Genomic DNA, 14174 nt, shown 5'->3' with positions numbered 1-14174 from the left:
CTTCCTCTATCACTCTGCCTCCCCTCTTTGCCAATCCTTGCACTGGCTCCCTTTCTGCTACAGAATCCTCTTTGAACTACTCATCCTCATACATCCTCAGCCCTTTTCAACTCCTCTGCTCCCTACGTCTCAACCCTCGCCTCCATACATACTCCCTCCCACCTTCTCAAGTCAACCAATGCTTCTCTTCCCCACTGGTAACCACGTCTATCTCCTATATCAAAGATTTCTCCCACGATGTCCCTCATCACTGGAACGATCTCCCTTGTTCTGTCAAACTATCCCCTTGCCTGCAAAGCTTTAAATGCTCCTCGACAACACACCTGTTCATTAAAGTCTACCATACCACCATTTAACCATTCCCTTACATAGTACACATCACCGTCTTTCTTTCTTCATCTCGCCCATTTTTACTTCATCTCCACCTTTCTGAATTCTAGATCCCCTTCAACTGACCCAATGTGTCAACCTTAGTCTGACCCTTTCTCTTTAGATTGTAAGCTCTCATGAGCAGAGCCCTCTTCCCTCGTGGCCTCTTTTCATTACCTTCTCCTTGGGTTATCTGCTCCTGACTCAAATTCTCCATTGTCGTTGCACCTCTATCAGTGGCTCTGATCCTGTTAGTTGTGCCCATGACCATAAGCATCAGGTTTCAGTTTGTGCTGAATTATACCCCTTGCACCCCATTGCCCATTTAGGCTATTTTTAGCTGTGTTCGGATTTATATTGCATATTTACTGTTTTGTCCTGTAATACCATGTACTATTTTGTTGTTTGCCCTCTGTACGAGTTTGCAGACCAGTTGTGGTGCCCTATAAATAAAGGATAATAATAAGAGGGCTCTTAGACCAAGTGAGCTCTCAAATGAGAAACTGTGAGATGTCATTTACAGATTACATTAATTTACATAAAAGGAGGGAAACCTCAAGTGGAATTTTGAAGGGATATTCTTCAATGGAAACACAATACAAATCTTTCAAGATTTGTCATGGCATACTTTGCAGCAGCATGAATCTTGAAACCCATGACAAAAGAACTTTGGAAAGGAAACATTAAGTACAGGTGGGGATTCCCTTTCAACTTATAGGTGGCACATAATGGGTCGTTGGCAACCTAGGAAGGAAGGAGAGGGTGATAAATATGACCTAGAAAAGTTACGACATTTAATAATGAAAGCAGTGTCACAGTATAACCATTGAGCAAGTACAACACAAACAATAGCAAGCGAGCAATGAAAGGTCTGTCCCAGTACAGAGATTCAGTCCATTCTGCACTATGAGCAGTGTGAGAATATAAGTAAAAATAAATAAATAAATATTTCTCTTTCCCCCAGAAAGGCGAAAAAGTAACAAACAGAATAGTATTCTCCTGGGGAAGCTTATTGCACATAGGCCTGTTTTTGTGTGCACCAGAGCACAGAGAGAGAATCGGCTTAGTTGTTGACTAAGTGGCTGAGTTGACAGTAAACATAAATAAAGAGACTTGTCAATAGCGTAATATGCTGGTGACATGTGTGAAAAAGAAACCTAACATCTATAACATGTCCAAATCATCTGTAAAAAAGAGAAGGGTGCAAATAGACAAAGGTCACTCAAAAATAGAGAACCTGATAGGAGTGGAAAAAAAAAATGAGGGGTTTCTCTTATTAACACAGATAGTGATGTTTCATCCTGGATTGATAGAGTCCCGTGCTGAAGAGCGGTTTACTGAGGACCACTCGGGAAGTGGAGGATTAGTAGAGCTATCGTGGGAAGATGGGGTGGTGTGTTCCGGCAGGTTGTCAAGCTTGGAAATAATGCCCTGACCCTGATGCAGGGATTTGGCAAGACAAACAGAGTTACCTGTGAATACTTGTATTTGGACGGGGTATCCCCAACGGTATCTATAGTATGTTGATGAAGGATCCTAGTCACAGGTTGAAGGTCTCTGCGCTTTTGGAAGGTGGAAGACGCCAATTCTTAAAACAGCTGCAGCTGTATATTGTGAAAAAATCAATCGTGCTTTAGAAGCATTTTAGTAGCTTTTCATTAGTTTGGTAATAATGGAGACAGATTATGACATCCCGTGGTCTCTGATCAGTATTAGGCTTTGTGAGAATCGATTTGTGTGCACGATCCTACATGAAAGCAGTGTCAGCGAGGTTCGGGAAGAGATGTTTAAAAAGGCCAGTAAAGAAATCGGGCAGAGAGGAATTTGTCACTGTTTCTGGGACATGACGATTCCTCAGGTTATTTCGACGTGATCTATTCTCTTGAACTTCTTGTTTTTCCTTGATGGACTCCATTTCAGAATCAAAGCAAGGCTAGTTCCAGTTCAAAAGATACTTGAGCGCGGCACAAATCTTCAGTTCTGTATTGAAGAGTGTCCGTCCTAGAACTAAGGGCAGCTATTTCCAATTTTAATTTTTGAGTTCCCGTTGGCTGGGTTGTGGTTCCATCTTCTGGTCCGCCAGTGAAATCAGACAGAGAGAGGCCGTGCAGGGATTGGGAATCGAGTCCCTTGCCACACAACACCCAATATGTCTAGGTTCCAGACAGTAGAAGCAGTAGAGGCTACGAAAGGAGACAGGCAGAGCAGCCAGGGCTTGACCGCTGTCGGTAGTGGTTGTGACAGTCAGATGGGTGTTCTGCACCAGACCCGCCGGGGAGCCGAGACGAGACCCACCCTCACAAGTGTAGTCGAGACCTGGTAAGGCAGACGGGCAGCTTGCATCCGTGGTTGAAGATAATGGCCACGAACAATGGGCTCGCTCAGGCCCACGAGGCTGTGGATGGAAGAACAGGCCTCGGCTGTATTAGCTTCACTGGGCTCCAATTCTCACCAGGAATGGCAGTTTCTGTGTCCGCAGAACCTCAGGGGATGGGGTATGGAGCATATACTAATTGGAGACCCCCAGATTAAAATGATCAGAGAGATTGCAGTGAGAGCTGCCTTACAGCGCGTCCACCATCTTCGGCTCACCAGCCTGTTACTAAAAGTTTTTTATATAAATTGTACAGTGATTGTAATGCTTCAACTTTGTACAAATATGATCTGATTTCTATAAGACTCGCTACACTTCAAGAGTCTATACTGACATGATTAGCTGAATAAAGAGATTTCTGTAATCACTTCATTAGCCAAATAACTTGTTTCTCTATCACCCCTCTCACATTCACTGTGGGTACATACATGAGGTATGCATCAGGTATGGAAGTGTTGGGTCACTAGCCTTTTCATTCTTTGAAGATTGATCCATGTTGTGCATGTTCATTAATGGTTTGCGGAAAGTGTCTGAGGAAATGACACTCGGATGTGAGTAACTGCATTATATAACTATCAATTTATGACGCATAAAGGCATCAAAAAAGCAGATGCATGTTTGATGTTTGAGTAAGAGTGAATAAAAAGCAGACATTAGCAGATGGAAATTACAGCATGCTGTATAAAAAAAAAAAAAAAAAAGACACCATAATGGAGAAACAATATGAATGTGCCCGTAGAAAGCAAAAGTAATGATAGCATCATGCACTTATTACTTCATGATTTTGTCCGTTGGAACAGATAAGCTTATGCCTTAGTGCATGAAAGTGGCGGAGATTGCCAAATAGTATTCCTTCTGACGGGAGAACCTCAACAGATTAGGGTGTTATTTTTAAGTGTAAGTCATGGTAAACTTAAACTACTCTGCAACAATGAGATTTTGTGTTTGGGAATTAGATATTCAAATGAGCTACAAAAGGTGAAGATTGGGAAGAGGTGTTTCTGGTTTCGTAGGTGGCCTTAAAATAAGGTTACTAGATTTTAAAGGAGAAATCTGGACACAAAAATTATATTAGTCTGAACATATCACAATTTTTTTTAGAACAAACTCTTTAAGCCATGACCCTTTAAAACACACAAAGGAAAATGAGTCACTTTTATCTGTACCAAGTTATTCATTATATATAAATGACAGAAAATTATAAATAGCACTATACTGTTGTCATACATACATGCAGGACAATAATAATATTTAAATATGTTACAACTGCTACATATAAGAAATTCAAGCACTAGTTTATTATAACACATCATGGGTTAGTTGGAGTCACTGGGACTTTGCCATACAGCTTCTTACCAGGTCAGAACCCCCCAAAATGGGTACTGGTACCGGGAAATGAGGATGTTTGGTAACCATATTTCAGAGCCTTTTTACTGCTGCAGGATGTCCCAACCTCTCCATTACCAAGATACCACTAATTCAAATCAAATTACTTAGGCATTGCTGCTTGGAAGATTAGCAAATGTGTTAGTTACAGTGGTAGTGGTACAAAGTAATCTGGGATTATTATTATCATCATCCATTATCATACCTCCCTACACTGATCTCTAGGAGGGAGTAGCCATTCTTCATTGGAAGTGTGGCAATGCCATGTGGGGTGTGCCTTTACCTCAGGGGTGTGTGCTAGACACCAACAACCATTGGAACATACCTCCCAACTTCCTGGGAACTGGGACAACATGCCACCATTTTTAGGATGATAGGACAGTCCTGATGAAATCGGAACACTTGGGAGTTGTGCATTATGTATAAACCTTCAATGATTTCTACAGTGTTGTAAATATTCAGCCTAACCCGTTTCTACCCAAGCGGATCTTGCAATCTTATTTCCCCACACTAAGACACACACTATGGCTAATTTATTCAGATGCCAGTTAACCTACTAGCATGTCTTTGGAAGGAAAGCAGAGCATACAAAAACACACAGAACATCCACCCACATAGATAGCACCCATAGGTGTTAGGATCAGAATCAAATCCAAGTTCCCAACATTGTGCGGCAGCTATACTAATCACTTGTGATTCCCTTCAGCGATATAATTCAAGTATATGCTGTCAATCAAAATAACCTTGTTACAGGCTCTGTTCTAGTGTATGCTGTTACGATTGTGTATGCAATACAATAGTGACAGTAAAAAGGACACATTTTTCCTTACGGTGGTATTGCTGAGTTAAATAAGCTATGTTTCTGCGGGTCAGGCTTCCCTTAGTTATGCCTGACCTGACAAAACCTTGTACATTCTTTGCATTGTCTGCTGTTAAATGGGTAATTCCTGCCTACGCTGCTGCCTCACTCGTACTGTCTGCCACTGATCTGAGAACCGCAAGAGACTAGATACAGAACAGTATGAAAAGGACTCTGCTAGAGTGTTTTTTTTTCTTCTTACAATGTAAGCAACATGCTATTCATATTTATTCAAATTATTCATCTGGACTGACTTAGAATACCAGCCTACATAAGTTAACTGTTTCTCATAATGATATTTGAATGACAAACTTAATTGGATGTAATAGAGCAATAGAGTTTCTTTTTTAAATGCCAATAAATTGTCAAATTAAATTACATTAATTATGGGCTTTTTTTTTTTTTTGGTATAAAGCCCACTTAATCAGACAAGTGAGCCCTTTCATCATACTCTAGATTAGCAAGGCTATGCCCACCTCTCACAGATTCGAATTCCCTTTTGTTTCATATCTCAAGAACTGCAAATCCATCTCTTAATTAGGTTTAAAGTCAGAACTTCAATAAGAATACAAAGAGAAAATAAGAAAAATAAAGACTTTCGGGATTAGACAGCCTGGCATGCTTATCTTTAAAGCACTTAATTATATGTTGCGGTTTTGATAGGAGCTTGTACTTTTCAATGTTGCTTTATTTCACTTTTTTTTTTTCTTTTTCTCTTGTGTTTTGCAGGATGGTTTTGACTTATCCACAGATCAAGGGTCCTGTAATATATGGCACTTGGAAGCTGAAGCAAGCCCAGACTGGATAAAAAGAGAGATCGAGAAGGTAGTGTATAGTCCACCCACCCTTTCTCATCCAAGAGGCTCGCTGTTCTAGATTTAAATCCCAGACTGTTTTCATACTGTAGTGTTTTCCCAGTGTTTGCGGACAATATAACATTCTAGAGCCACAGCTTGACTTATTTGTGGAACTTGTCGCTTTGAAGTCACTGTTGGCTTCTAGGACAGTATTAGTACTCTGTGTCACATGCGGATGTGCCACCCTATGCCACCTGTCTGTATGTAGCCTCAAAAGTACCGGTTATGTTTTTCTGTTTAACTTGTACATATGGAACTTGTACTTGTATTTGCACTTCCATGTTTTGTCATTTTGTTATGTTTGTTAGTATCCATTACATTTTTGTATGCTGACTTTCCAGCGTTGCGGAATTTACAAATAAACAATGATGATGGTGTTGATATGTGGTGAGGTCAGTATCTGAGCATCATTCATTGCCTATGACAGAGACACAGAAAGTTTAAAATTGCTTAGGCTGCTACACGCACTTTTTGCCTGTTGCACTGAAAATGCAGGAGAATTATTGTCCAATTTGGCCAGCCGCATGAGACACAAACTGGACAAGATCCAGCTAGTTGAGCTGATGACCAGATCACTGACTGAAAGTGGCTTGTTAGTTTGGTCGAATGATGATCTCGCACACAAGCACAATAGTTCTTGTCTGATCATATTTACCAGATACACACATGATATTGAGCTGGTCACTTTTGAATGTCTTATTATTGGTTACAACCAACATTATTAATCCAATTGCCTAATTTAAATGCAGATATCGCTGCATATGTATCCAGATTTATGTTCCAAGCTCTGAATATAATCCTTGGAGCTGAATAATATCCTAACTCACAGCTAGAGATTTTTCAGAGTGCAATGACATCATCCATTAAATAATCTTGTCCTTGATCACGTATTCTGCATGTTACATTGTATGGGCTATAAATAGTTTACCCATATGCTGCTGCAGGACACAGCCGGTACTAACATTGTGATGGTTTTTCTAGGGACATCTATGTTGCTAAGTATTTGTCATTCAAAGCTGAAAAGTGTGCTATTTGCTGACAGGCTTATGTCTCACATAAAGCAAATCAGGAAAGGCGGTTCTTTTGTAGGCAAACAAAACATCAGTGTAGTAGTATTGTGTCATTGTATAGAATGAGTTTTCCTGTCTCTTCCTTACTCTCAGGTGCACTGGGCAACTGGTAAGCTGAACTGTCCCTATTGCAGAGCACGTCTCGGGGCCTTTAACTTTGTTGACAGCACAAAATGTTCCTGTGGCCGGCTTGCAGTCATACGTCTGTGCAAGAGCAAGATTGATGTAGATGTAGTAAGAATACAATGCCCATTTCTGTCTACTTCTAAACTGCATACACATTTTGACAAGGGAACCAGACATGGGATAGCAAAACATCTCATCAAAAGTTCGACTCAAACGTTCTCAACCATGGACAGACTTATCGCTGCCCGAGGAACATTAGTGGACGCATTGTGTCTTGAAGTGCCAGCACTTGACAAAAACTGTGAGCGGAGTGGAAGCAAATCTCTCTTCACCTTAAATGTCAAGAAATATAATTCTGCATCAAAGGAGAAAAAGAAAAGCTATAGTAGAAATATGTTTCACAGAAAATCAAATAGTTTGGACTTAGACATCAAAGAGCATTTGCTGCCGGAATTCTATAAAAACATAAAGGGGACACTTAACGTCAAACAGAGACAATCTGAAGTTCCATTTTTTAACTCAGACAGTGTTAGTAGTAATAATAACCATGTCAATTGCCATGCATTTGACATTCATAGATCAATAGCAAGTTTTACAGTGTCTGCAGAAAACTGTTCAAGAGTCAGTGAACCATTTTACAACAGGACAACTCCTGCTCTTTCAGGACTCGAAGAGAACGACAGTCAACATTTAACTGCATTGTCCATCACTCCAGCAGCGTCAACACCTAGAGAAGAATGTATCATGTCCCCAGTGGACCTTCCTACTCAGAGTATGCAGCCAGTGCTCCCCAGATCAGTTACGATTAGCCAGCGGTTAAACAAGAGGGAAATAAACAAATTGAAGAGCCTGAGAAGAAGACAAAAGAAGAGAGAGAAGTGGTTGCATGGACAGAAACAGGTAAATCATTCATACAACATCTGATAATACAAATGACCTTCTCCATTGTCTGTTTTATTACTGCTTACAATCAGTGCTTTATTTTAGTGTTTAAAAAGAAAAATGTATGATGTAATTAATATTTTAGTGTACTGTGCATGTAATAAATCAACAAAGTGCTTTATACTACATTTTTCCTTTATCACTTTGTTTATGGACGTAAACCTATTTTGTGAAGTAAAAATGACAATGGAAACATTTGCATTCTCCATTAAATGCAGAACAAGCTGTAGTTCATAACTATATAGGTATTGTAACAACATTGAATGTATTTTAAGTTATGAATATATTGCTTATAATGTTAAATAATGCTGTTCACAATGCTGTACATAGCCACAGTCAATGTGCCCAGTTGAGTTTACAGTCTAGTTTTTCTGCCTGGGACACAGAATAAAGTGAGAACCCTTATCAACTAAGCACCCTGTTAAGTATTGCTGTTGTTTTAACCAGGGTAGGTGTACAAAAGCGAATTGTCACTAAAGCTCAGAGATAAAAGGACCCATAACACAGTTCCATGCTTACAAACTGTCCTGATTTAAAGGGACAGTCCCACTGTTCAGACAGTCATGACCTTTTTTTCCCAACTGACTGGAATTTTGTGAGGTCTGTGCCATTCACCATGATTGCGGCAATGCATAAGGGGGGGTGTGGGGAATTGGCACAACCCCAGGGAATGTGGCATGTCCCATGTGACTACACTTTCCATATAAAGAGGGCACACCGCCATTTTCCCGCCGCACACAAAAGAAGACTGTAGTCAACACCTCGTGGGTGAATCAATTAAGGCATTTAATAGCAAAAAGTCTACAATGCGATGGGCAATTCCAATAATGTGTTACTAGGCTTCACCCATATGTGAGGAGATAGGGGAGTTGAACACTCATGTGTTTCCTTTTTCATAAAAGTGTCACTTGTCTTCATCACTAACTCTTTGGATGCTTCCAGAAAGTTGGTCCCGCAGTAAGAATGCAGTTGTTTTGCAGGTAGTGTGAGAAGAAACTTCATAGAGCATTTATCAATCTTAAGTGTCTATGCACTCGATGACTTAAAAAAACAAAATGATACATGGGAACAGTAGAGCACGCCTGTTGTTGTTTGTTTTCCCACCTCTTAGCGAATATATAGTGACCATCCATGGTCCAAAGAATCCTCCATATGTGAAAAGAGCTTCCATGCTACAATGAGATAAGTCGTCTTTTGCTCTTAATGTTGACCTTGCAGCATCTGACACACCTGTGTATCACAGCAGAAATGCATCTATTTGTACCAGTGATGCAAAATTCCATTGCTCGGATTTCTCCTTCTATAATGTTTTGAGCTTTGTGTCCTACATGCTCATGGTAATAGCATACAAGTAAGGTAGCAGTATATTGGCTTTCCAATAGAATTTTGCTCGCACTTCTCTAGTTTGGCATTGTTTTGTCAACTAACGATCCTCAACAGGTCATTTTCATCAATTCTAGTGTTTAACTTCTTAAAAAATAGATCTCATTTTGTTGGTACATCAGATCTTGTTGCTTGTTGGAAGCAAAGTAGAACGATTTCATTCATCTGAGACAACTCGTTTACTGCACATGGTCTTGCGCAATGGTGCCATCCTGGGCAAGCATTGGGTCTTGTGTAGCCCTTAGGATTAGGAACAATGCCTGTCCCAGGAATAAGGGTTCTGTGAGTCTGGACACCCCATTTCTCTATCTCAAAATAGTAGTAATTGAAGAGGATCGAATACCTCAGGGACTCTGCATAGACTAAAAACACAATTATAAACACTAGTTTAGGTGCTATCAGATGTTGAGTTTTTGTTAATTTTGGATCACATTTGGATTACTAATGGATAACATCTATGCAATCTTTTGATTGGTGAATATATGTTTAAATAATGTGTGGGCTCCCCGATATATAAAAGCTTCTGAGAAAAATACTGTGAGCGTTGAAATGCATCAAGCGAGGTATTTATTTAGCCCTGTATCCTATTCACCTGGTTGCTCTCCAATGTTTGTTCACTTGATCCCGTGATATATACTTTGTGATATTATACATATTACTCGATTCTCTTTAGCAATTGCATTGAATCAGACTTTTACTGCTCTACTTATTTCCTTGGCATGATGGTTACTTCCTAATTTAAACTCAGGTATTCAATACTCTTGAATTAATCTATTATTCCTGAGATGTGCATTGTTTCTAATCCTAAGGGGTGCACAAAATATACATACTGATATTTCATTCTGGATAAATCTAAAAAGGGTTTTATTTTGGGGTCGTGGTCATGGTTCTTTATATACTTACTAGTGTAAATTATATATTCTCTGGTGCTTATTTAGAGGTGGATAGATGTGTAATTGTAACATTTTGGAAAGCTTATCTCTTGTATGTGCTGAAGAGCAGGTGCCATTACCTGGAGGGCAGGAGTCAGAACACATGCACTTTCTCAAAGCTCCTGCTCTTCAATGCAAAATCTCAAAACACCTGGGATCCCCTTGTCCCTTCGACCACCACTAGCTCACATACCTTTGAGCATATTGACCACCATGATAATTATAATTCATAGATAGAATAGCTATTCCTAGCGCTTGCCAGTGCGGTCTAGGAATCAGCATCCTAGTTGCCTTGGACTCTTGAGTCCCTATACTCATAAATCTCAGTCTCTGGGTGGAAGGCTATCCTTCTTCCCAACACCCATTGTGCTTGGCCTGGTGACTGGTCTCTTATGCAGCTTTCCTGTTAGACCGTTCAATGTTGCCACCTGGACCACCCTCCATTCCTGGGCCCTTCCGATCACTGAGCTTCGCCAGGTAGTGCTACAACCTACTCGGACCTGAACTGCTGCACATCCAAGGCTTCTCATAATCTCCTTTACCACCAATCCCTGGTGAGCAACAATACCACACCAGTTCACCTGGCGGTGGCACCATCTTGCTGCCATGTCCTTTGAACCCCCCGATCGGCCCATAGCCTCATGTTTATTAACAAACCGCATGCCACATTGTCATCCATTTTCTTATCAACGATACAATCACAAAGATAAATCCCTATAATTTTTATTCACATCATATACTGTCAGGATTCCTAGCATGAACTCCAGAGAGATTGTGGTATTTCATTGTTGTCTTGCCTGCTGATGCTTTCCTCTTACTTTATCAGATTACTGGGAGAGGCAGTCTTATAAAGACAGTGAACAAGTGTGGGTGCTGATTGAAGGGAGGTTAACGGCTGCTAGTGAGGTGGAATGGTCAGTTGTGAGACAGCAGCACCTCTGGTGGTAGGAAAGTACTGCAGGCCAGATTCACATAAAGGCAAAGTTGAAGCATAGTTCTTAGCAGACAGGAGCTGCAGTGCAGCCAGAGGCAGATCGTGACATATACAATCACAAATTACATATTCCATTCAAATGCTATAGGAACTCGGTGACTTACAGTTTCACATTATAATTAGTACACATGCTGTAATCTCAGCCATACCCCAACATAAACTGACCAAACTCTCTTACTTCAGTTTCATATCATAGCAATCTGCACACAGACATACAACTACTAACTAGATGTATCCCATTGATGCTCCATTTAACAAACTATAATCTCAGCCATATTTTAACATAAATGGCCTTCCAGGCTGCTCAGACACACAAAACTCCATTCCATTCAATTTCCAGTTTCTATTACATATTTATACGCATTCATTTATTTGTGAGTTGCATAATAATTAACAGTAGTCATCAATATCAGTTCCAGAGAACCAGCAAAGCAATTCAGCAACATACTTTTTTTTTTCTTGTACAGAAGAAACATATACCAACACCGGGGGGTGGCGGACAGACAAGGGGGAGGTGGGAAAGAGGTAGAGGGGCAATAGGAGGGATAATTGGGTGTAAATTAAGGTGCCAAAAAAAAACACAGTTTGCAATAAGAAAGCACTCCAAGATAACTCTGCTTAGTGCCATCTCGGTGTAAAAGTTGTAACTGTGGTGTCTGAGAGAATAATGCTCTTATGCAGTAGTTGGTCGTCTCTTTAAATTCCAGCCAACTGAATCAAGTGGCTGTAAACTCAGAGTTCCGATTATTGGCCGATAGGGTCAGATCCTCCATGGACATTATAAAAATGAATGTGTTTGAACCACTCGGACATAGTATGAGTTACTTGGTTGCACCTTAGCGTTTAACTTTGTGCCGCCCCACTACTCCTACCCCAGTTTTCGATACTGCTAGTTCAATAACATATTTATGCTTGCCACATGTTCAGCTCCAGTGGGTGTGTGTTAAAAGGCTCTCAGCCCTGTGTGTAATGATTTTAAAACCTTTCTATGGGGTTGAGCATCCAGTGCGACAGGAAGTTGGCTCATATAATTTATATGTAGATTTTAATCTGGAACTGGTTTAACAACTTTTGTGTACGAAGATTAACAGCCAAACCCTCTATTCCATTGACCTCGGTGATACTGTCCTCTCTTGGTTTACCTCCTGCCTTTCCAACTGCTCATTCACGTTCTCTGCACTTGACTCCTCTCCCTCTATCCATCTATATCCCACAAGGGTTCGTTTATGGCCACCTTCTCTTCTCTTTATACCTCCTCCCTTGGTGAACTTATCAGTTCCTCCAATACCTCCTATATGCCGATGATACCCAAATGTACTTTACCACCCATGACGTCTCCTCTTCCATCCGCTTCCTCCTCTCGAATGTCACAGCGCTTTCTCAAAATCAACATGTCCAAAACTGAACTCATTACTACCCCCTCTTACTCTCTGTTGACCACACTACCCTCTCCTCTGTTCCTCTTGTCTGATGTCATCCTCGATTCCTCTCTCTCTTTCACTCTTGGCATTCAGTGCCTCTACCAATACTACCATAACATCTCCAAGATGTCCATTCCTCTCTTTAGATGCTAGTAAAACTCTCATCTACTCTTTCGTTATCTCTTGTCTCGACCATAACAACATTCCCCTCTCTGGCCTCACTCTCTTTCCCCTCTGCAATTCGTCAACAATGCTGCTGCCCGTCTTATTTTCCTGACGCTGGTCTGTTTCCTCCTCCCTTCCCTGAAAGTCATTACAACTGCTCCCTGTTTCCTACAGAATCCAGTTCACCCCCACCTAAAAAGCCCTTAGCCATTCCTCTTCCCCCTAAATCTTCAAACATATCTCAATCCACATTCCCTTTTGTCCTCTCCATTCTGACATTGACCACCATTTCACCTCCTCACAGATTCTCTTCACACTCCACATCCAAGACTTCTCTGGTGCTGCTACCCACCTCATCCCCACATCCAATCATTGTACAGTGCTGCTGACCTTTGCGGTACTTTCTAAATAAATTTTAATAATAATAAATGAGGATGATGACTTTTAGCACTTTCTAGCTACTGCTGCTTGCGCATTGAGTCCTTTAGCTGATTTGCATTACTTTATTAACATTTCCTTTTGGATTACTGCATGAAACACGATTTAAATTTTATTTTTAAAGGGGCACACAACATTTGTTTATATGTAATTTAATTTGTATTTAATTATATTTTATATTGAAAATTAGCTTTTCTCATTAATTAATAACTGTCCATATGCTATTCTTTCTTGTGTATATGACACTACATGAAATTATTATGTTTAGTACAAACAGGGTGACATTATAATTTACTACAAACACAGTAAAGCAATATCTGTACATTATTGTGGGGCATAAAAATACACATTGTTCACCTGTCGCAGATGATACTGTTTTAGAGCTGGGTGCATCTTGAGAGATGTCTGGACATTTGCACATTGCATAAATACGTTTTTTTTCTTTGTGCGTATTTTCCAAGGGAGGGCTGGCAAATTTTACCCCAGATGCAAGACTCTACTCTGCAGCTTATCAGGAACATTTTAAAGGAAACCCAGCCCAAGGTAGCCCACTACGGGACCGGCCCATTGGAGCAGATGCACCCCCAACACCAGCATGTCCCTGGTGTTGGGGGTGCATCTGCTATGCATCTTTTCCTATGTAAGTTCGTGGCACAAAATGCGTCCACATCAGAGCCCTTATTAGTTTGCCTGACTGATCCTCCAACAGTTAATTTCTGGGCATGCACAGATATCCTCACAAATATAAAATAGTTAAAAATTTGGAAAGGCAGTGGGAAATTACAAGATGGTGCCATTGAGTGGCATCACGCCAAGCACAGGATTGTTTACAAGATATACTGGATATTATCTCCGTTC

General features: G+C 40.5%; 1 protein-coding gene across 2 annotated transcripts in view; it reads left to right on the top strand.

Annotated features, from left to right (window-relative positions):
- RNF180 (ring finger protein 180) overlaps positions 1–14174 on the top strand; it is a 75199-nt gene that overhangs the window by 37658 nt on the left and 23367 nt on the right. For both annotated transcript variants that reach the window (XM_075182939.1, XM_075182947.1), the window contains exons 3-4: positions 5718–5813; positions 7009–7941. In XM_075182939.1, the coding sequence (XP_075039040.1) occupies positions 5718–5813; positions 7009–7941 (1029 nt within the window). The remainder of the gene's footprint in view (positions 1–5717; positions 5814–7008; positions 7942–14174) is intronic.

Source organism: Mixophyes fleayi, chromosome 1, assembly GCF_038048845.1.
Source record: "Mixophyes fleayi isolate aMixFle1 chromosome 1, aMixFle1.hap1, whole genome shotgun sequence".
Taxonomy (NCBI): Eukaryota; Metazoa; Chordata; class Amphibia; order Anura; family Limnodynastidae; genus Mixophyes; species Mixophyes fleayi.
Note: the sequence above shows the minus strand (reverse complement) of the source record. Positions and strands in the feature narration are given on the sequence as shown.